The sequence below is a fragment of the Protopterus annectens genome, chromosome 12.part0 (genome assembly GCF_019279795.1).
Source record: "Protopterus annectens isolate FY-2018-M chromosome 12.part0, PAN1.0, whole genome shotgun sequence".
NCBI classification, from domain to species: Eukaryota; Metazoa; Chordata; order Ceratodontiformes; family Protopteridae; genus Protopterus; species Protopterus annectens.
Genome location: NC_056746.1, coordinates 528,712,901 through 528,737,119, shown reverse-complemented (window position 1 = coordinate 528,737,119; position 24,219 = coordinate 528,712,901). Strand labels below are relative to the sequence as shown.

At 42.5% G+C, this 24,219-nt stretch overlaps 1 protein-coding gene across 2 annotated transcripts in view; it reads left to right on the top strand.

Moving 5' to 3' along the window:
- The window catches only part of USP42 (ubiquitin specific peptidase 42), an 815,107-nt gene that overhangs the window by 355,083 nt on the left and 435,805 nt on the right, over nucleotides 1-24,219 (top strand). For both annotated transcript variants that reach the window (XM_044089669.1, XM_044089668.1), the window contains exon 9: nucleotides 1,441-1,552. In XM_044089669.1, the coding sequence (XP_043945604.1) occupies nucleotides 1,441-1,552 (112 nt within the window). The remainder of the gene's footprint in view (nucleotides 1-1,440; nucleotides 1,553-24,219) is intronic.

The following is a 24,219-nucleotide window of genomic DNA, read 5'->3' as shown; positions in this document are numbered from 1 at the left end:
CTGAGTAAAAGGGGCACAGCGGGGGAACCTGTGCCAGCCTTCCACAGGAGTGTCTGTGTGGTTGTATATAACTCTTATCTCAGTGTGTGGTGTCAGCTACTTGGGCAGGGACATGAAGCACTGGCTGGATAGAGTGAGTGCTGGAGGTTTTTAGCTTGCCCACTAGGCTGAGATCTGGACCCTATAACTGTGCCAGTGGGTAGTCTTATTGGGGACCTAGGGAGAAACCAGCCCCAGACGGACTGTGATCTCTGTGTGCTCTTAAGGGAAATTGTATTTTACTGTGTGTATTTATTATCCTTTCCCTATATGGACACCCCTCACTGGTGTTACTGGTGAGGATTGAGGCTCCTTGATTCCTGGGTCAATGCATGGGTGTGTCAGCAGTCACAATATCTTTGGCTACAATTCTTTTCAGGGTAGAAGTCTGATTTTGTGAACCACTGTTTCAGATCTGCTTTCATATTTTGATCACTTTTTCTATGGGTATTTGACATGGCTCATCTTCCTGGATGCTAAAGGACACCTCAGATTTCTTTGTGTCGAAGTACAGTTAGCATGTTCAGATCTGATTGTACTGCCTTTTCTGCCTCTTGTAAACCAGCTGTTTGCAAGGTTTTTGCAGCGCTAGCTAGGAAGCAGGTACATTTCTTGCCTTCTGGTGTTCAGCCTCTTCAGTTGTAGCCATTTGGTGCTGTGAGAGAAATTCCTGTAGTCAGCAATTACTAACCTCCCACTTGGAAAAACACTAATGTTTTTTATGGTGACCTATGTTTTACAAATTCAAATCATATTTTATTTCATTTGTTAACCTAGGTAAATTAACTGATCAAACACGGGATCGTTTTTCAGTCATAACCTGGACTAAATGGTAACAGCAAGCATGTAGCAGTATATACATGAGCAAGAACAAATGATGAAAATGCATAGTAGTAGTAGTGAACTAGATGCATACATATTTGGTATCTCAGAATTTAATTTCCCCTAAATAAGTATAAATTTGCTTGATGCATTTGAATAATAAGAAAAACAATAACTGAGAAGTAGACCAAAAAGAAAAACATTAACTGAGAAGTAGACCAAAAAGAAAGTAAGCACATTGTTGAAAGTTATGATTACAAACAGATTTGGTTGTGAGGTCCTTACCTGGTTGGTTCAGCCCATCACCTTTATGCAGGGGATACTTCTTACAATTCTGTTACAGCTGAGTTTGTAATATGGAAAAGGTATTCACCCAAGTAACAGTTTCACTTAAGCTTCAGGAACTTAAAATGTGTTTAATGAAATTGACAGCTGGGCTTTAGAAGTCTTGTACTGTGATTTGTATCATGCAGTTCTAGGAAGTGTACACGTATAGCAAAGCTACTTCTGCTAGATAAATAACTTTCAGAACTGCTACAGGCCATAATGTAACTTTAAAGTGTAATTTTTGCTTTTTAGATGCAAGCAAATGGTTGCTGCCACAAAGGGATTTACAGTTCATCGAGCTCCTAATGTCCTTACCCTCTCCCTGAAGCGCTTTGCAGATTTCTACGGAACAAAGATTCAAAAGGTAAAATGCATTAAAAGTCTCAGATAGCAGTACTGCAAATAAGTATTTAAGATAACTGTTCTTCATTGGACCATATCTGTTAATTTCATTGCTCATGAAATGAGGTTGCCTAAATTGGGCATTGTCAGATTACTGTTGTGTAACTTTCTTGGAATCTTTCTATTTTGAAGTATCTAACCATTTTATAGATCTGTGATCACATAGCTAATTACAACAGTTGTGCAAATTGATGTGTTGCAGAATCATTTTTTTTAACTTGTAGGGAAAAATGAGCTATGCTTATCACGTTTTGACTCAGATTTGAGGTTGACAGTATGTTGATATACGTTAGAATCTGTACTGTTCTTAAGCAGTGTATAGGGACACTGACTTGTATGCAGAAAGACAGTTCTTTCAAATTTGCCTGCCCAAACCATGCCTCGCCAATCACATTTTTTTCTGCTCTATGAAGGAGATGCATTTTAATACTGAAGTATGTATATCTAAGATGAGGAAGACTTGATAGGCTGTAATGGATTTTCTTGTCTGCACTTTTTCGTAGTGGGGCTGGCTTTCTGTATTTTGCATATTTGTCTGCACTCTAACAGTACTTTGTTACCAAGCATCTACATGTGTAAGATGTGACCTGCATTGTGTTGTTGCTTCTTCGTAGCTGAATATGCACCACATCAGAATGGACTGTGTATTTTAATGAGCACAGCAGGCAGCAGTGAGGAACAGTGCTGTGGCTTTTTAAACATTGCAGCATATATTATTCCATTGCTCTTTACATCTAGGGTGAAAGATGTTTGTAGGTCATGCCTTTCGGTGGTGCTGAATTCACAGGTCTGGTATTTGGCTAGGAGTGCAAGATCCAGTCATATTGTGCCTTTTAAAATATCTTTAAAATCTGGATTAATCACATAATCTACACAAGTGTCCGGGGAATACAACTCGCACTGACCAGCCTGCTGACTCGAATGTTTCTTTGAACATTATTGAAATGTAGCCTGAAAGGGTTCTGAGATTGGCTGCATGCATAATCTTTCAAAAGCGTTGTAGTGCTCTGGGAATACTGGTGGTGGTGGAATCGTCAGACATAGAGGTTATATAACAGCAAGTTCTCGCTATGTAAAATGGTGTGTTTTTTTTTTTGTAAATTTAGAATAAAGAGGATCTTTGAGTGGTAGATGAGCAAATACATTTTTTGTGTGTTGGATACTTACTGTTAGCATTACAGACTCTATAAAGTTTTTGTATGAGAAACATGGAAAGATGCACTTCATTTGAATTTTGGAACTGTGTGTTTTTGTTAGGCATTTCAAGTCAAGGTGGATGCCAGTTTTGATTGTGAGACCCTCGTGTTTTACTAATTATATCCGGAACACATGGGACTCTGCTGTGATTTGAATTGTACAGAAGTCTGCTTATTTTTCGTCCATTTAACTGTGATTATGATTTTAAGTTTCAGTTTCTAGTCTTGCTTTGTTCAGTGTGCTTGCCAGTTTTACTTCTTAAATTGCACTTTCTTGCTGTATGCTTTGCCCGTGTTAGAGGAAGTCTTGATTGCCAGAATATACAGAAATGCTTTTTGGTTGTAAGTGCAGTTGGTGAAGGCAAGGATCCTTTTTCTGCCATCTGAGTTGTATTTTTACCATTCAATCTAAATTAAGCAAGTTCCTCTTTTACTTTTTAAAATGCCCTCTAAGCTGTATTGTAAATGTAGCTCAGGAGACATTATAGGGAAAACAATTTTGTGTGATGTGCTGGAGTACCTAATTATGAACATTAGTTATAGCAGCATAGCTCTCAACCTCTTATCACAAAAAATCTGGACAAAGCCCCAAAGATAGTGACACATTTTAAATGTTGCTCTTTTAAACTTATAAAGTTGATAGAATAAAAGTTCTTGTGTTACCATGTATTTTCTGAAGGATATGAAGTCAGAAACTGAAATGCCTGTCATTATATAGTGAACTCATTCCTCACTGGTTTGCCACAAAAATCCAGAAAACCACAACTTTTATGAGGAACAGATCAAAAATGAGTCAACAATCTGGACAATTGAGAGCTATCATGGCAGAATTCAACAAGCATAAAAAGTGCTTAATACAGAAACTCTACACCAAATTTGTGTAGCAGATAAACATTACCAGTTTTTTATGTACATGTTTAAGTGAAGTCCTCTGCATACCGTTCTCTATGTAAAAACGTCATTCTACTATTTGAGTGTTTTTTCCCTATGGCATCCAAGTATCCAGAAATTATCTAAAATTGTGATTGAAATAAAACCTGACTTTTAGTAGATCTCTTTTTCAAACCGTTACATTTGAGAGACTAAAGTATTTTTGTGGCCATCTCTTTCTCCTTCGATCATCATTTTTGTATCTTAGTCAGGGAAGTCTTTTTTTATCTGGCCCAGTTCATTTTCAAGGGAATATTTTCAAGATATAAAAAAAGTTGTCTTACCACTGTACTCTTCCCTTATCATAACCACATTGAATGCTGTGCCTTACATACACAAGTACAACCATATTGCTAAACTGGAAATGCTCCATTGTTTTTTAACTAATAAACATGAAAGACTTTAAATCCTTCAACTATCCTGATTGATTGAGGTGGCTTTTCTTACACTGAACAGTTTTTTTGCTGCTCCATGGTTGCCTGTCTCATTTTTCGAGCCATGAAAGACCCATTCCTATTTGATTTTTATTTCTTTGAAAAACTGTTGGCTGTACAAACACTCATAAGAGGGATCTAAATTTACACCAGGAGATAAACAGGAAGAATAGGTTCCCTAACTCAACATATTCCCAGCCAATGCAGTAAGTTAGCACTGCAGGTCAAGCAAAGTGCTTTGTCTATGGGTAGTCATACACTTACACCAGAGTATCACCCTGCTTAATTTGGGAAGTGGGTACTATATTAAATACTCAAAAGGTGGCAATACCTTTTTAAGGATGTCTCATTAAAGGTATAGGTAGCTAGGTCTGTTGTGTTCCATGCAATTGCTTACCTTGTAATGTACCAATGCTTCATTTCATTTCAAATTTGTTTTCCAAGCATTCTATCTCCAGCTTTTAAGAACAATGATTTTTGAACTCTGTTTTTGTTGATCATTTTGGATGGAAGTGATTTCTACTGAAAATGTCAAGTTAAGCTGCTGTAAATGTCAATGGGGTAAGGCAAAAATGTATATATAGAGAAATTTTTTTGACTTAACTGTAGTTGTGCTAGGTAACGGTCACAAAGGCACCTTTTTACTTGAAAGCTTACTTCATAGATTGCTCAGCCTAAATGGTGTGGAGTTATGGAAGTGTATTACTGTGGCTCTGCAGAGTGAGAACAATGGTTTAAGTAACCATTTTTCTTTCCTGGGTGTGATTGTTGCAGAGAAGTAAAGAATGAGAAAATGTTGCTGGATATTTCTAATCCTGCTAAGGATTCTTAATTGTGGGAGGCTTTTGCAAAAAAAAAAAAAAAAATTATTGCAACTCTCTTGTTGCCTCTTTTGAATATTAATAAACAAACAATTTGATTCAGGAAGCTGAACTAGATGATACCCGATCCAAATAAAAGACTAAACCAGCACATTTAACCAAAAGTAGAACTCTCCCTATTTCTGCTGATGTCCTTTTCAGTCCAGAAGAATCCTTTATGCCTGAGCTGAAAGGCAAGTAACAGACAAAGGAGAATATGCACAGTTATTTTGTATGTTTCTGCAGATCGTAGTCCCTTGTCTACTTGTTTTTCATAGCAGAAGACTAAGTCGGAACTCTTCCTAAAGGAACCAGTTTAGAGGGAATGTCCCTTTGGTAGTCATTGATAAATAGTGAGAGAGGCGATGCACAGGTTAAAGCTTATTAGAATTCTTTATTTGTAATTTCTTATGATGTACTAATTATTTGGACTTCCACCTGCAGAAGGCTGGCAACCAGCCCAACTTTTCTGCCTCCAGGCTTGATGGATTCTTTCCCATGTGGACTTCAGAATATCAGTGATTTAAAAGAACACTGACCAGCAACATCCTCAGATTTTTCTTAATTTTGTTCGTATAAGCAGTTCACATCTCTGGTCCATTGGGTTCACCCGCTTCCAGATGTTCCAAATGAGTACACTGCTGGGGGAAAATCATTATCCTTGTTGCAGATTTGAAGAAGCACTCGAAGGAGAATCTGGGAGATGATTCTCGTTAGCACTTGGTGTTACACCCATACACTGCATTGTGCAGATGAATGCACCAGGGAATCCATGTGAAGGCATGCTTCCTGCGGCAGTTGTATTCAGTGGAGCACAGTGAGCCATCAGGTAGGGCAAGTCATTTTGTAGAACCATCAAGCTGACCCATTACTTAACTCCTGACTATTGATGGGAAATGGATGGGCCAACAGGACTTCCCCAGTTGAAATGAATGGACCTTAGGGCACTTGCCTAGCCCAAGAATGCCTGGCTTCCAGCCCACCAAACATGTGGACCAATTAGGTGCAAGGAGTGGAGCCATCAGATAAAGTCCCATGGAAGAGAAGGAAAAAATCTCAAACTCCAGTCACGTTTGTGCCAGGGAGGTCTTCAGAATTCTGGGATACGTGACAACCTGTATATTGATGGTTTTAATGGTAGAATTGTATATATGAGTAATTTGCAGTAGTAGCTGAGAAACAGGTGGTGCTATCATGTCCAGTCTTTGCTGTGCTCATCCCACTGTTGCCTTGCGTCAAGAAAGACCTTGCAGAGTGAGTAGAACAAGTTTTCCTAAACCCAGAGGTAACAAGCGTGTGTTCTGTAACGCTTATAATGGACTTTCCCAACTTGGTTTGGGGGGGGGGGGGCATGGGGGATATGAGAGTTCAGAGGACGCAGGTTTTGGCAGTCTAAAAGTAGTAAATCAGCATAAAATAAATCATTGTCGTGATTTTAGCCATCAGAGCCTTCATCCCTGTTTGGTAGCAGGAAACTTTGAAAGTCCAGACAGACAATACCACTGTGATTTGTAAGCTCAATAAGTAAGAGTTAGGGGGGATACATTCTTTACATACTGCGCAGACTAGCATGCAGGGATAGGAGGTGGTTCTGATACTTAAAACACTGAGTCCTATCTAAAGAGAATGCATTAGCAGGTTAAGCTAAGAACAACACAAGTGGATCCCAGCAAACTGATGTTCAACAGGGGCATGTTTTGGGACATAGCTCACAAGTGGGGTGTGCCAGAAGTAGAGCTGTTAAGCAGGTAATGTACTGAGATACGAGAAAAACAGACCTGGGCAACAGATGCTTTCTACATAAGCTGGGCAGATCTGTCTTTGTATGCTTTTCCCTTCAATACCCATAATCCTTAGTGTGCTAAGGAAGATGAGGGGGGTACAGGCTAAAAATGCTACTACAGTGCCTTTTTAGTCCAGACAGCATTATTTTTCTTTACTGTTGAGTCTGGTAAGAGAAAATTTGGTTTTGTCTTAGTGAGTGGTCTCTTTGACTCAGTAGGGGGGTTAGTGGATGTTCATCGTGCATACAGCTGCAGTCATAACAGATGGGTTATCCTGCCGTCAGGCGGGTCCTTGGTCGGCCGAATTCCAAAGTCTAGGTCCGGCGTCAGTTGTCGTCGCTTCTTCCCTGTCGTCAGTGCGGCAGGGGTATAAAAGAGGCAGCCGACGCCATTTTCTTCAGTCTTTCTTGCCGCACGGTGCCCGAAGCAGAAGCAGTTTGCAAGTGCCGGTCGGCCAGCTCCTGAGATTTACGAAAGTATTTCAGCCGAAGTAGTCCTGAAAGCTAAGTACCCTGTTGGGGAAACTTTTCTTGCCTCAGACCGATGTCAGACAAAGTTAATAATTGCATTTCATGTGGGAAGCAAATACCGCATAAGGATTTCCACTCTTTCTTTATACCTTGCAGTGTGGTTTTGATGCTTTAGAGGCCTCATGTAGAGCTGCTGTTACGGGGTCTGTTATACGTAGGCATGCTTGGCTCAAAGAGCAAACCTTACCAGATCATGTCAAAGCTAAATTATTAGATGCACCTCTTCAAAAAGATGTATTGTTTGGTGTTAAAGCTGAGGAGGTGCTAAAGAAAATGGAGGGAAAAGTGAAATCAATGCAAACAGTGAAAGATTTCCTGCAGGTACAGCCTCCACGTTTCAGCAGAAACTGGCCTTCAAAAAATTGGTCCTTTCCAGCCATGGACAGACCTCAAAGGGGCAGATACAGGCGTCCAAGGGGTAGAGGGCAACCTCAAGGATCTTTCAGAGCCAGACAGTGGCAAGCACCAACCCCAAGAGGTGGAGAAGATAGATCACAGTCTTTCAGAAAACAGACACAATGACTTCCCCCTACACCTGCCAAGCAAAGCTTTAATGGCAGCACCTTTGGGCGGAAAACTGACATTATTCTCAAAAAATTGGCATATTGTTACAAAAGACAAATGGATTCTGGACATTATAGACAGAGGCTACAGGTTCCACTTTCACACCCTTCCAAAAATGAGAGGCATGCCAAACCTGCCACAATCAAAGGGCAGAGGCACAAAAACAAATTTCAGCTCTCATGGACATGAAAGCAATTCAAGAGGTACCTGCAAAAGAACAAGGTCAAGGGTTTTATTCCAGACTATTCCTAGTACCAAGGAAAGACAAAGATTGGAGACCTATTTTAGACCTATCCATCCTAAACGCATATCTACAGGTGCCAAAGTTCAAGATGCTCACATTACAGCAGCTTCTTCCCATGCTGGGCAAGGAGTCTTGGCTGGTAACATTGGACCTCAAGGAGGCATACCTGCATGTCCCTATCAGACAAGATTGCAGAAGATACCTCAGATTTCTTGCAGGTTCAACCCATTACCAATTCTCTGCATTGCCCTTTGGCTTATCTACTGCGCCCAGAGTGTTTACGAAATGCCTGGCATCAGTAATCGCCTTCTGCAGACTACAAGTGATACAAATCTACCCATATCTGGACGACTGCCTGATCCAAGCGGACAGCAAGGACATACTACTGCAGCACCTGGCATGTGTAATAAAACTGTTGAACTTCCTGGGATACACAGTCAACAAAAAGAAATCAAAACTAATACCCTCTCAACAAATAATTTTCCTGGGTGCCAGCTTGGATACAACCACCCAGATGGCCTACCTCATGCCAGACAAGCAAGGGCAACTGTCTCAATACTTCTGAAAATGGCAACTTACACCAGGCTAACTGCAAGGAAAGTCCTGCAGGCTCTGGGATTCATGGCATCTTGCATCCTACTAATCCCATGTGCAAAGCTGCATATGAGGAAACTTCAGTGGTACCTAAAAAACTTATGGTCTCAACACAACCACAGCTTGGAAGCAATTATACCACTCATTCCATGCCTTCAAAAGGAATTTATGTGGTGGGCTCAAGCTTGCCAAAGAAACACAGGTCTTCCTTTGTGTGTACCTCAAGCAACTCGAATAATCACAACAGACGCCTCAGACTACGCCTGGGGAGCACACATGACAGATCAGTGCATTCAGGGAAAATGGACCCGAAAAGAGAAGCCCCTTCACATCAACCAAAAGGAAATGCTAGCCGTGCAAAAGGCTATTATGACCTTCAAAGACCTACTGCATCCAGGCCGGCTATTGATAAAGACAGACAACACCACAGTGATGTGGTACATAAACAAACAGGGGGGAACTCATTCATACCCCCTGTGCAGGCAAGCCATTACCCTATGGAACACAGCACTGGAATTGCAAATTCAACTACAGGCACAATTCCTGCCAGGGAAGGAAAACACACTGGCAGACAACCTAAGCAGAAATATCACAGATCCAAACGAATGGAAGTTGCATCCTCAAGTTTTCACAAAGATAACTCAGGCATGGGGACAGCCAGATATAGATCTCTTTGCTACCCACAGAAATTGCCAGTTGAAAAAATTTTGTTCAAGGACCTATCGTCCACAGGCCTGGAAAGTGGACGCACTTTCCTTTAATTGGGCAACATTGACAGTCTATGCCTTCCCGCCTCTTCCTCTGCTGCCCAAAGTTCTATTAAAAGCCAGAGCAGAGAGGCCGAAAATGATTCTCATTGCTCCAGACTGGCCAAGACAACACTGGCATCCGCTCCTGAAGAGCCTGACACATTCCCCACCATGGATCCTACCTCTAGTCCCACTTCTGTTGTCCCAGCACAACTACAAAACCCTTCACAGCCATCTCAAAACTCTAAATCTAGCTGCATGGAGAATTCCTTGATTTCCCAACAGTTTTTCCTCTCCAAGGGGGTGCAGGATGTCATCTTGGAGGCCAGAAGACCTTCTACTAGAAAGGCCTACTCCGTCAAATGGAAACGATTTTGTGCCTGGAATCAAGAAAAGGAACAGAATCCTTGGGTAATAAATATACCTCAAATTTTACAGTACCTAGCTGAGATGTTAAACAATGGACTTTCCTTCTCCTCCATCAAGATCCACGCTTCAGCCATTTCTGCACAATACAACACAGATCCTCCTTTATTCTCATATCCTCTCTTAAGGCAGTTCCTCAGAGGGGCAAATAATATAAAACCCCCAAGGAAACCACCAGTCCCTGCTTGGGACCTCAGCTTTGTATTGGAAAAGCTGACCCTTCCTCCTTTCGAGCCAGCTTCTTCAACAGAGTTACAGTACTTGTCATGGAAAACAGCCTTTCTTCTGGCTATCACCTCAGCACGCAGGGTTTCGGAGCTACAGGCCCTCATGGCTGTGCAACCATTCATCATTTTCCATCAGGACAGAGTTTCCTTATGAACCAACCCTACCTTTATGCCAAAGGTAGTATCCAGTGTAGCTTTGAATCAGACTATCCACTTACCTACCTTTTATCCTAATCCACAAAACAAAGGGGAAAGACTACTACATTCCTTGGACATTCACAGACAACTTTGTTACTATTTGGACAGGACAAAGCCATTCAGGAAATCTGAGCAACTCTTTGTGTCCTGTGCTGCAGGTGCTCAAGGAAAAGCTGTTTCCAAACAGACAATTTCAAAATGGATAGCCCACTGCATACGCTTTTGTTACTCATTTCATGGAAAAACTGTGCCTGCATGCATCAGATCCCACTCTACCAGAGCCACAGCTACCTTCTGCAGCCTTCCTCAGGGGGGTCCCTACCAAGGACATTTTGGAAGCAGCCACCTGGAGTTCAGTGCACACTTTCTCCAAGCACTATCACCTCCCACTATACTCAAAATCTAGAGCGGGCTTTGCCACAGCAGTCCTGCAGGGCATCCTAGCCCCTCCTAGTTCCACTTAGTGCCTACCACCCTTACTTAGCTTTGGGATTCTACCCATCTGTTATGACTGCAGCTGTATGCACGATGAACATAATACAGTTTTGTACCTACCATAAATGTAGATGTTCGAGTGCTCATACAGCTTCAGTCCAGGTTTCCCTCCCTCCATCCCCTCTTAGGACAGGCCTTATGACAAACACTTTTCATATAACCTTTTTAGGGTATTCTTTGATGGTGTATTTGCTTGCAACTACTGTTTTTGATTTATCAACATTGCATCTTTGCATAACATTATGTTTGCCTTCCTTCTTGGGGGCACCTGACATCTGGGGCAAGAAAAACTGAGGAAAATGGCGTCAGCTGCCTCTTTTATACCCCTGCCGCACTGACGTCAGGGAAGAAGCGACGACAACCGACGCCGGACCTAGACTTTGGAATTCGGCTGACCGAGGACCCTCCTGACGGCAGGCTAACCTATCTGTTATGACTGCAGCTGTATGAGCACTCGAACATCTACATTTATGGTAGGTACAAAACTGTACTTTCATCCCATCTTGGACTCTAAGGCTGACAGTGTGGATAACCTAGCACCCGTTCCTTCTAGGCACATGTTTTCTGAGGATGTGCTAGAGAAATTGAGAAAGGCCAGGAACACATGTATAAACCTTATACAAAACAGGCCCTCCTATACCCCTCTAAAGATGCACACTTAGACTGATGTTCTTCGTGTTTCACTGTTGCAGTCATTACATTTTGGGTAATCCTGCTGGCAGGTTGCCCTCAGTCGGCCTGAATTCCAAAGTCCTGGGTCCTGCGTTGGCTGCTGTCTACCCATCCGTGACATCAGGTCGTCAGGGGTATAAAAGAAGTGGCCAATGCCATTTTCTTCAATCTTTCTTCCCCCGCGGTGCCCGAAGCAGAAGCAGTTCTCAAGTGCCGGTTGGCCGACTCCTGAGATTTTCGTGTTCAAGTTTCAGATCCCAAGTTTTCAATAAAGCAAAGTACCCCATTGGGGAAACTTTTTTTCTTGCTCAAGATCGATGTCAGAAAAAGTAAATAATTGTATTTCTTGTGGAAAGCAAATAGCTCATAAGGACTTTTTCTTACTGTATTCCTTGCCTAGGCCCTGATCACAATGTTTCTGGTTGTCGGTTTTGTGCTAGATTTAACCAACGCACTGTTAAGCGTCTCTATGATTTTGCTTTAAACTATTTTGGACGCCGGTTTAATTATCCAGAAATGTCGTCGGATAGCCATCCGACTACCAGAGTTCACAAAAAAATGCAAAGAAAAGGAGAGAGAGAGAGACAATCGAGGCCCAAAACAGACAACGAAGCTTCTTCTAAGCCAGTCGCCGGTTCTCAGTGAGGCGCTTTCGCAGCCCCTGATGCCCGCTAGTCACAGCCCGCTACTGACTCCCACGTGGAGTCGGCCATGCCGCTGGAAACTCAAGTTATTGGAGCCTTGGATACTATTCCTTCAGATGGGTCCGGAGCCGCTGAGCAGGCACCGGCTTCTGAGAGTGTATTCAGACCTAAACATCTTTACATTAAACCAACTTCAGCTTCAAAGGCAAAGACTAAAGCACCTTCTAAAGCAAAGAAACAAACTCAAGAGCCACATGGACAGGCCTCTATGCCTAAAAAACAGATGCTCAAAATGGCCGAAGACTTGATTACCTTGATCAGGGGTTCCCATCCCCCTCCTGATAAAAGGCCTAGGCAAGAGACTGACCATGAATCTTCAGATAAGGTTTCTATTTCTTCTGTTTCCTCATCTGATCAGGAATATTCTCTTCCCCCGTATGAGGATTCTGATGTTGAAGAATCCATATCTTCAGCTTCTCCTCCAGAGGACTATTCTTTTGGGGAAACCTTGCATACCATGAGGGAGCATTTCCACTGGGAGAGCCAAGATTTTTCAGAATCTAAAAAGAGGCTCTGGGATTTCCTTTTACTACCCCAACACAGGCCACTAGCCATTCCACCTGTGTTAGACATTGAGATGATGTGTTTTCGGAGTCTAGTCTTACCCCTGACTCCTTACCTCCAGCTCCTGTTAAGCCTGACAGATATTACAGGGTTCCTGACTCTCATAAATTCCTTTTTTAAAAACCCTGCTGCAGACCCAGAAACTATTTCACAGAGTCCCAAAGGAGTTAAGGCTTCCGCTGCAAAGAACCCTACCCCCTCTGACAGAGATTCTAGGGCACTGGATAGATGGGGAAAAAAGGTTTACACATCTGCTACCTTGGCTATAGGGCCTTAAATTGTCAGTTTCATATGCTCAAATATCAGCAACATGTCATGGCATTGCTTAAACAGAAAATGTTGTTAAACTCTGAATGTGCAGAAAACAAGGAAATGCAGGATTTATTGCATGCAGCTGAACAAGTTGGAAAGCCTACTTTGCAATGTGGTTTTGATTCTTTGGAGGCCTCGTGCATGGCCGCAGTTACAGATTCTGTAATTAGGAGGCATGCTTGGTTAAAGGAACAAAATCTGCCTGATCATGTCAAAGTTAAATTATTAGATGCACCTTTACAGCATGATAATTTGTTTGGTGTTAAGACAGAAGAGGTGTTAAAGAAAATGGAGGATAAAGCTAAATCTATGCAAACTGTCAAAGATTTTTTTACAAGTACAGCCACCTAGGTTTAGTAGACACTGGCCTACAAAGAATTGGTCCTTTCCTGTGTCAGACAGACCTCAAAGGGGCAGATCCAGATGCCCTAGAGGTAGATCCCAGATGCAAGGTTCATACAGGTCAAAGCAATGGGGTGCTTCTACCTACAAAGTTTGAGAAGACAAATTGCAACCATACAGGAAACAATCCCAATGACGTCCCCCTGCCTGCACCAAGCACTCATCTCCTGGCAGCACCCTTAGGGGGAAAATTAGCACTTTTCTCAAAATTGGCACATTATAACCCAGGACAAGCGGGTTCTAAATATCGTGTCACAAGGCCACAAGTTCCATTTCCATTCCCTGCCAAAGGCAAACGGCTGGCCAGATCTGCCAAAAAAATCAATGGGCAGAGGCACAAAAACAAGTCTCATCCCTCATGGACATGGGGGCCATTCAACAAATACCAGGGCAAGAGCAGGGACAAGGATTTTACTCAACTGTTCTTGGTACCTAGAAAGGACAAAGCCTGGAGACCAATACTGGACCTATCTTTTCTGAATACATTCCTGGATATACCAAAGTTCAAGATGTTGACTTTGCAGCAGCTTCTGCCCATGCTGAGCAAGAACGCTTGGCTTGTGACTTTAGACCTAAAAAAGGCATACCTGCGTGTCCCAATCGGGCAGTTATGCAGAAGATACCTCAGATTCAAGGCTGGCTCAATGCATTACCAATTCTCTGCACTGCCCTTTGGCTTATCTACTCCGCCCAGGGTCTTTACAAAGTGCCTGGCACCAGTAATTGCATTCTGCAGACAGAGGAATACAAATATATCCTTACTTGGATGACTGCCTAATTCAAGCAGAGAACAAGGACATTCTTCTACAGCATCTGACGTTTGTCAAAAGACTTCTAACATGCCTAGGGTAGACAGTCAACGAAAAGAAATCAAAACTAGTACCCTCTCAAGAGATAATATTCCTGGGTGCAAGCTTAAATACAACTGCCCAGATGGCTCATCTCACACCAGACAACCCAAGGCAACTGACTACCTATTTCAACATGTTGGCAACAAAGGCCCAGTTATCTTCAAGAAAAATTCCGCAAGCTTTGGGCTTCATGGCATCCTGCATCCTACATCCTACTAATTCCATATGCAAGACTGCATATGAGGAAACTTCAATGGTACCTAAAAAGTGTTTGGACTCAACATTGCTACAGCCTGGAAACAATGATTACTCTCATTCCCTGCCTGCAGCAGGAGTTTCGATGGCGGGCAAAGGCTTGTCGCCAAAACAAGGGACAGCCATTCACATTACCCCCAGCCAGGCAGACACTGACAACGAATGCTTCAGATTATGCCTGGGGTGCCCACATGGCAGGAAGATGCATTCAGGGCACATGGTCCTCAAACCAAATGCATCTACATAGCAATCAAAAAGAGATGCTAGCTGTTCAAAATGCCCTGACAGCCTTCAAGGACCTACTTCATCCGGGACAACTACTGATAAAGACAGACAACACCACGGTCATGTGGTATATAAACAAGCAAGGGGGAACACATTCTTACCACCTTTGCAGACTAGCCATGACTTTGTGGGACACAGCATTGACTTACCAAGTACATCTGCAGGCACAATTCTTGCCAGGTAGGGAAAATACTCTGGCAGATGAACTAAGCAGAAACCTCATGGATCCCCACGAGTGGCAGCTGGATCCACAAGTCTTCAGCATGATAACAAGGAAATGGGGATGCCCGGACATAGATCTATTTGCCTCCCCTCACAACTACCAACTAAAAAGATTCTGCACAAGAACTTATCACAGACAAGCATGGAAAAATGGACGCCCTGTCAGTGTACACCTTTCTCCCACTGCCTCTCCTCCTGAAGGTACTCCTAAAGGTCAGACAGGAGAAGCCAAAGATTAATCTGATTGCCCCAGACTGGCCCCGCCAGTACTGGTATCCAATCCTAAGGAACTTGTCTCAATACCCAGCTTGGACCTTATCTCAAATACCGCAACTACTGTCACAGCAAAACAATCAGATCCTACACAGCCAACTCGGGACTTTAAACCTGGCAGCAAGGCGGCTAATGTAGTCATACAAAATACACCTCTCAGTAAATCTGTGGTAGATGTCATTTTGGAAGCCGGAACGCCTAGTACTATAAAATCTTATGCTGGAAAATGGAAGAGATTCAGTGCTTGGAACCAGTTACAAGGAACTGATACAGCTGTGCCAAATATTCCTCAGATTTTGCAATACTTAACTGAGATGCTGGACAAAGGCCTATCTTTTTCATCTATTAAAATTCTTGCCTCTGCCATTTCGGCTCATTACAATACAGAGCCACCAATCTTTTCTCATAGCTTATTAAAGCAGTACCTCAGAGGAGCCAAAAATTTAAGGCCTCCAAGGAGATCACCAATGCCTGCATGGGACCTCAACTTTGGAAAAACTCACACTGCCTCCTTTTGAGCCAGCTGCTACTGCTGACATAAATTTTTTATCTTGGAAAACAGTTGTGCTCCTAGCAATAAATTCTGCAAGACGAGTTTCAGAGCTACAGGCACTCATGGCTGTGGAACCTTTTATCATTTTTTATCCCGATAGGGTCTCTGAGGACAAACCCAACATTTATGCCTAAGGTGATGTCCAGTGTGGCTCTAAACCAAACTATTCATCTGCCAAAATTGTATTCAAATCCACAGAACAAGGGGGAGAGAATTCTGCATTCTTTGGATGTACACAGCTTAGATTCTACTTTGGACAGAACCAAAGTTTTCAGAAAGACAGAGCAATTATTAGTGACATATGCTGCAGGATCACAAGGAAAGGCTATCTCAAAGCAGACTATTTCAAAGTGGATAGGCCACTGCATTCATTTCTGCTATTTACACCATGGCAAGCCAGTGCTTAAGGGCATTAGGCCACATTCAACCAGAGCTGCAGCCACTTCAGCAGCCTTTCTCAGGGGAGTACCAACCAAGGACATTTTAGAGGCTGCTTCCTGGAGTTCAGTGCACACCTTTACAAAGCACCATCATCTGCCACTCTACTCTAAATCCAGAGCAGGCTTTGCCACTGCAGTTCTGCAGGGACTCATAGCCGCTCCTAATGCTCTTTAGCTCCAGCCTCCCAACCATAGATTTGGGACTGTACCCAAATGTAATGACTGCAACAGTGAAACACGAAGAACATAGTACAGTTGTGTACACTTACCATAAATGTAGATGTTCGAGTGTATTCACTGTTGCAGTCCAGGTTATCCACCCACCATCCCCCTTTCTTCTGATGGAACCTATCTTTCCTTCTCTGATTTGTACAACCTATGTGGTGTATTTGCTTGTAGATGAAGGTAAAGTTTATACTGGTGCATGTATTTTTATATATATATATATATATATATATATATATATATATATATATATATATATATATATATATATATATATATATATATATATATATATATATATATATATATATATATATATATATATATATATATATATATATATATATATATATATATGTATATATATATATATATATATATATATATATATATATATATATATATATATATATAAATTTTGGCTACCCTTTTAGGGGGCACCTGACATCTGAGGCAAGAAAAACTAAAGAAAATGCCGTCGGCCACTTCTTTTATACCCCTGATGACCTGACGTCAGGGATGGGGCAACAGCAGCCGACGCAGGACCCAGGACTTTGGATTTCAGGCCGACTGAGGGTAACCTGGCAGCAGGATTACTCAAATGTAATGACTGCAGCAGTGAATACACTCTAACATCTACATTTATGGTAAGTATACACAACTGTACTTTTCTGCCCGTCTCTTTGCCCCCCCTCCCCATTCGTTCGTAGTTTGCCAGTGAAACAGTTCCTTAAGGGAGGCCTGCATGTGACACCGCCCAGATGTCTCTCTCTCTCTTTTGTATGACCTGAATTTTATACTGGAAAAATCTGTGTTCCTTTTGATTGGACCAGCTGCTTTTACCTCATAAGCCTTTTGTCGTAGAAAACTGCTTTGCTTAGTGTCTTTGACCTTAGCAAGGCATAGTTCAGAACTGCAGGACTTTGTGCAGAACGCATTTCTTGGTGTATTATATAAGGACAAAATCACACTCTAAACAAAACCCGTCATTCTCGTTGAAGGTAATTCCAAACTATACACCTCCCAGTATTCTTTCTCTCCCCAAAGTAAAAGGGAAAGGATTTTTAATTCCTTAGATGTTCACAGTTAACAAAGATTGTTCTTGAGTAGAATAGAGCACTACAAAAGATAGACCAGCATTTTATCTTATTTGCCGAAGACATGGAGAGAAAACAGTGAGCAATCAATCCATTTCTAACTGTATAATGCATTGCATTACTTTTTGGTATACTCCTCATGGCAGGTCTGTTCCAGAGTCAAGTAAGAGTTCATTCTACAGGACCAAAGCTACTGTCACTTTCCTAAAAAAAAAAAAAAAAAAAAAATTTTCATCTGCTTTTACTGTACTTGTGTTTCTACCTACTTCATTTTACTTTTGCATCATCTTAAAAATACTCAATTGCATTTATTACTGCTTGGTGTATCTCATTCTAAGCCTTTTGGTTTAAACACTTGGGCTTCGGACCAGTTGTTTTGCACTGAGAGGGTTTGTGGTCTGCACTGTTGTGGCAGAACAGGTAGCTTACATCCTTCTAGGTTGGAACTGCTGATTGAGGGCTCAGTGTCTGTTATTCTAAAGTGTATTAATTCTGCTTTAAGCACTTGGGCTTTCAGGCCAGTTATTTTACATTAAGAGGGTTCGTGGTCTGCACTCTTGTGGGAGGAGAGGCTGGACTCTGCCCTTCTGAGCTGGGAATTTCTGGTTAAAGGCTTATAGTGCATGCATATCTGAACTGCTTCTTACTGAAGTTGGTGCGCCTTGTTTGCTGTGGCATAGACTGGATTCGGGCCTGCTGGATCTAGCTTTGTTTGTGTAACTTGAGCACTAATCCAGACATTCTCTAAAGTATTCAATTGTATTTATTACTGCTTGGTTGTAACTTGATTAAAGTGTAGCTATCATTCTAAGTCTTTTGGATTAAGCACTTGGGCTTCAGACCAGTTGTTTTACATTAGGAAGGTTTGTGGCAAGCACTGTGGTGGCAGGACAGGTAGCTTTCATCCTTCTAAGTTGGGAACTGCTGATTGAGAGCCCAGTGTCCAAGTGTATTAGTTCTGGTTTAGGCACTTGGGCTTCAGGCCAGTTATTTTACATTAAGAAGGTTCATGGTCTGCACTCTTGTGGGAGAAGAGGCTGGACTCTGCCCTTCTGAGCTGGGAATTTCTGGTTAAAGGTTTATAGTGCCTGAATATTTGAACTGTATCTTACTGAAATTGGTACACCTTGTTTGCTCTAGCATAGACTAGATCCAGGCCTGTTGAATCTAGCTTTGTTTATATGCTTGTTGTTTGTTTGCTTGTTATTTCCCTGGAAGCTAATTCCACCTAATACGCAGCTTCTCAGCGCTTCTGTGGATCACTAGTGATATCTGCATTGCTTACTGTACTTATTTCCTTGTTTCACTTGAAAGAAAGTTACTGTTTGTCGTTTTTGCATTTAGTTACTTGTAACACATTGCACTCAAGTTACCTGGCACTTGCTCACTAAAGCAATTATATAAGTCAGCACTAAAAATTAAAAGCACTACACCCTCACTCCCCACTGGCCCTTGTTTTCAATTATTAAGGAATTCCCAATATTATTCTAGCATGTCCAAAGGTCAGTTGTCAATCTCTCCGGTCCAGCTGGTGAATCTGGGAATCTTGAGGCAATGTTATAACTTCCTCATGTACACAGACAACCCTCTCCTCCTCCCACATAACACAAATACTTGCGAGAGATGCAGCTATTTAGCCAAACTGGAGGCTGAGCTCTCTCAACTCAGGACTGGCAAGACCAGACAGGAGGAGAAGGCAACTACACACACCACAAAACCAGCCTCACATAATGCTACCACACCACTGAATCAAACACATAAACCCACAAAGACATACTCGGAGGCTCTGAGTAAAAATTTACCTAAACAGCAGAGGCCTCCAAAGCAGACACCCAAACAACTGTTACCTCAAGACACCCCACAAGCAACACATAAACCACAAAAGCAGTGTGCAAAGCAGTCACAGCCCTTAAGGCCAAATACAACACCAAACATACTTGTCATAGGTGACTCCATAGTCAGACACACTGACGTCCCACTCACCAGGCTGAACAAGGAGAGGGTCACAGTAAGCTGCTTATCGGGCGCTAGAATCCGCCACATAACACAAGCACTCTGGTCACTCCACGGCAAGTACAAATATGACAGTCATTGTCCATGCTGGTGTGAACGACCTGAGACGTACCTCCCTGGACTACATGAAAAGAGACATAGAGGAGCTCTCTGATTATGTAGCCCAGGCAGGTATGACCCTGACCCTGAGCAGTATCCTTCCTTCACCAAGAATGATGCCACAATATAGAGACAAGATGATCAGCTTTAACAATTGGCTTAATGTCTGGTGTCATTCAAAGGCGATCCAGTGTCTGTCTGCCTGGGATGACATGCTTGACAAGCCACGCTGCTTCGCGAGGGACGGCTTGCACCTGTCACCATGGGATTCCGGATATTGGCTAAGGCTCTTGCCACCCCCATAGTGCCTTTTTTAGGCAAGGCTCAAATTCTAAACCTACCACCCTAGAAAACAAAAATGGGAAGAATCTGAGGGTAATGCTGCTCAATGCCAGAAGTCTAAATCTCAAAATGCACGCACTCGAGGCACTTCTCAGTATGGAGAACATCGATGTCTGTGCTGTAACTGAAACCTGGTTCAAGGCTTTTGAGAGCACCCCGGCACTATTAGGTTTTACCTGATATCATGCGTTCCGGCCCCAAAACCCGGACCACACCACAAAAGGAGGGGGTGTATCCATATTCATAAAGGATACCCACACCTCCAGGTTGGTGGCAACACAAGCTTGAAACCATTCAGGTGCAACTAACCATAGGCAAAACTGCTCTACAAATTGTAGCATGCTACAGGCCACCCTCTCAAACTCAGGAACCCCACACAGCCTTCCTGAAGACACTGGAGGGTATAAATGTATCTCCAAACACCATCATATTGGGTGACTTCAACTACCCGAATATAGACTGGGAACATTACTCAAGCCCTAACTTTCTAGCTCAATGGTTCCTGGAGTTCATAAATTCAAATGCCATGGAACAGCTAGTCACTGTTCCCACGAGAGGAGAAAATATACTAGATCTCATTATCACAAACATGGGGACAAAATGCTCCACACCGAAGTATATCCTCATTGGTGAGATCTGATCATAAACTAATCTCACTGGAAATCCACATCCCGCCTCACCCCAAACAAATAAGACCACAGTGAAGAACTTCTCTAAAGCAAACTTCACACTACTCAAGACTGGTGTGGTATCCTTCAAGGCCCTGAGCCAGTGGAAACCACAACCCAAGCTGCGGAAGCCCTTACAAATGCCTTCTATGAACACCTCCAGGACTGCATGGATCAGGCAATCCCAAATAAAACCAAGACTCTTTCCACAAAGGGCAAACGTCCAGTCTGGTGGACCCCAGCCATTAACAAACTTTACAATAAGAGGAGAAAGCTATTACATGATAGAACAAAATCCATAAAAGGGAAGTCACCCCTGATCATTATTAGTAAAAAAAATACGAGCACTCATAAAATCAACTAAGGCCAATTTTGAGAGAAAAATTGCCATGGATTCAAAGGACAATCATAAGGCCTTTTTCAGCTATGTTAGGAACCTGGGTGGAAACTCCCAGATATGCTCAGAATTAGTCCAAAATGATACAAAAATCACTGAACCCACAGACATTGCCAACATACTGGCAGAGACAGGTTCAGTGCAAACTTCTCCCCCCTCTCCCCCCCCTAAAGGAGAGATAACTATCCCAGTGGAGTGTAGCCTCCCAGACATCTCAAATGCGCAGGTGAAAGCTGCTCTCTCTAAAGCTAAAAACACAGCATCAATGGGACCGGATGGTGTCCCCGGCTGTGTGCTACACGAGCTAAATGAGGAATTAAACCCGCACATAAGGCAGCTGTTTAATCTCAGCCTTACCACAGGATACGTGCCCAAGGAGTGGCGTACGGCAACTGTGGTCCCACTCCACAAAGGCGGTGCCCCTACGGACCCTGGTAATTACTGCCCCATAAGCTTAACAAGTCTAGTCTGCAAAGCTATGGAGAGGATCATAATGGAGCTCAAACAAAGATATAGGGGACTTGCAGACATTGGACCCGACCCAGTTTGGCTTCGTCTTTTGAACTTGGTCGACTTCTTCAAAACAGTCACCAAGGCCATTGATGAGGGAAAGGCAGTCCATACAGCCTACCTTGACCTTGCAAAGGCTTTCGACACAATACCCCACTCGGGTATTGTAGAAAAACTTACCAGCTTAAATGTAAATCCATATGTCACAAGATGGGTTGCAAACTGGGTTAAGGACAGAACCCACAGGGTTAGAGTTGCTGGCGCTATGTCAGACTCCAAGCCGGTCACAAGTGGTGTCCCACAGGGCTCGGTCCTTGGCCCCCTATTGTTCGGCATCTACTTCTCAGAAGTACAGGCCAACATGGGAGGACTTTGGCTGACAAAGTTTGCAGACGACTGCAAACTGGGCCATAGTGGAAAGTGCATTGGCCACGGATATCCTTCAGAAGGGACCAACGGAAACAGATAGCTGGTGCCAGAGCCATGCCTTGAAGTTAAACGCCAAAAATGTATAGTCATACCCTTCGGGAAAAACAAGGTAACCCCAAGCTACCATATAGGTGGCAATCCACTAAGCACAGAAGAGGTTATCAGGGACCTGGGGACCCAGGTTGACAGTGGCCTTTCTTTTGACACTCACGTTGCTAAAGTGGTTAGAAAGACCTTCTACATTGCCCACCTGATCATGAAGGGATTCACATCCAGATCTAGTGAGGTCATTGTTCCCCTGTACTCTTCACTTATCAGACCAGTGATCGAGTACAATGCCCCATTCGGGATGTATCTCACCCGACATCTGCAGCAATTGGAGAGGCCCCAAAAGTTCCTCACCAAAAGGATAAAGGGACTCTAAAATCTGTCATATGCTGCCAGATTGAAGAAACTCCAGCTCTATTCAGTCGCATACCCCCTGCTCAGAGGTGAGCTATGCCTGACGTACAACGCCATGTCCAACCCGAATTAATGGACATGCTCCACCTCAAAAAATCCAAATCCACCAAAACCACTAGAGCAAGCGACTTAAACCTTAGCACGGACATAAATAGGACGTGCTGGAGGGATAGATTTATCACTCAGACTCCCTATGCTGTGGAATAAAATCCCGGTCCATGTGAGGCAGAGCACCTTGCTGGCTCTGTTCAAGAGAAATCTTGACCTGTGGATGGGAGATCGTAGGTTTACCCCGGGAATCATCTCTGTGTCACTGCTGGACAGAGGCACAACAAACTAATGGGCACAGTATTTTTTCATATAAGGGGTGGCGTAAGCCACAAAAATTTGGGCTAGGCTTATAAATGCAGATAGCCTAGTATAAACCTATGAACCTATGAACTTCCGTGGTCTTCAGCTCATACTTTAGACAAGCGTTAACATTTTGCTAGCATTTCCAGGGCCGGAGCAAGTTTTGCCACAGCCAGTTTGCAGAGCCTTTTTGACCCCTGTATCTTCACAAATAAACCACAATATGTTCTGTATGCTGTGGAAGTTCTTCCAGGCATCAGTATTGCAGTAATTCTACAAAGAATCTAGAACAGCTATGCTAAGAAATATGCTATAGTTGTAGATGTTTTCAGTGGAGACCCAAGGAGAAAAGCTCCAATTACAAACAGTTTATAATTATAGAAATTCAGTTTACAATCTGTAAAACTTCAGTTTATAATACATGAAAGTTCAATTTACAATACAAATACACAGAAACTCATACTGTAGGATAAGAAATAATGAGCAAGGTAAAACACATCAGGAAATATGTATATATATATATATATATATATATATATATATATATATATATATATATATACAATAGTTTTTTTTTTTGTACATGTTCAGTGAAATACTATTGCCAGAGCAATTTATAAAAGTTTGAGAAATATAATTGAGATGCGAGAGATGAGAATTCATGTATAAGGTGGAAAGGTGCAGCAGGTAGATTAAGATGCAAAGGCAAGAGGGGAAAAAAATTGGAAAAGATTAGGGTAAAAGATAGTAGTGGAGTTAGGTAGGGTCATGACATGTACAAGTTTTGGTGTTAAGTAAATGAAGTCTGAGTTCTTTTTTTAAAGTGTATAGGGTGGATAATGGAGTGTGTGTGGAAGTTTATTCCATGCTTGGGATATGGAGGATTTGGGCAGTAGTTTACTGATAGTTTTGTTAGGTTGGTAAATGTGTAGGAGTTGCTGGTTTGGTGTGTGGAGTGTGCGGTTGGAAGTATAGGTTGATACTAAGGAGGTGAGAGCAGGGCAGGAGCATGTTTTGTGTAGTATGGAGTGAGTGATTTGAAATTGTGATAGAAGTGGTTTTGGAAGTTCCAACCATTGTAGAGAGTGCAGTGCAAGGCAAAGGTGTGAGTTATAAGGGGAGTTAGTGACAAATCTTGCTATTTTCTGGTATATTGGAGTTTGGCCAGGGTAGTGGACTGAATGTTAGGATTGGGGTGTCATAGAAAAGCGAGGGGAGAAGAGTCTAACATTAGAAGTCAGGAATTTTCGGTTGTGATAAGGCAAACCCAAT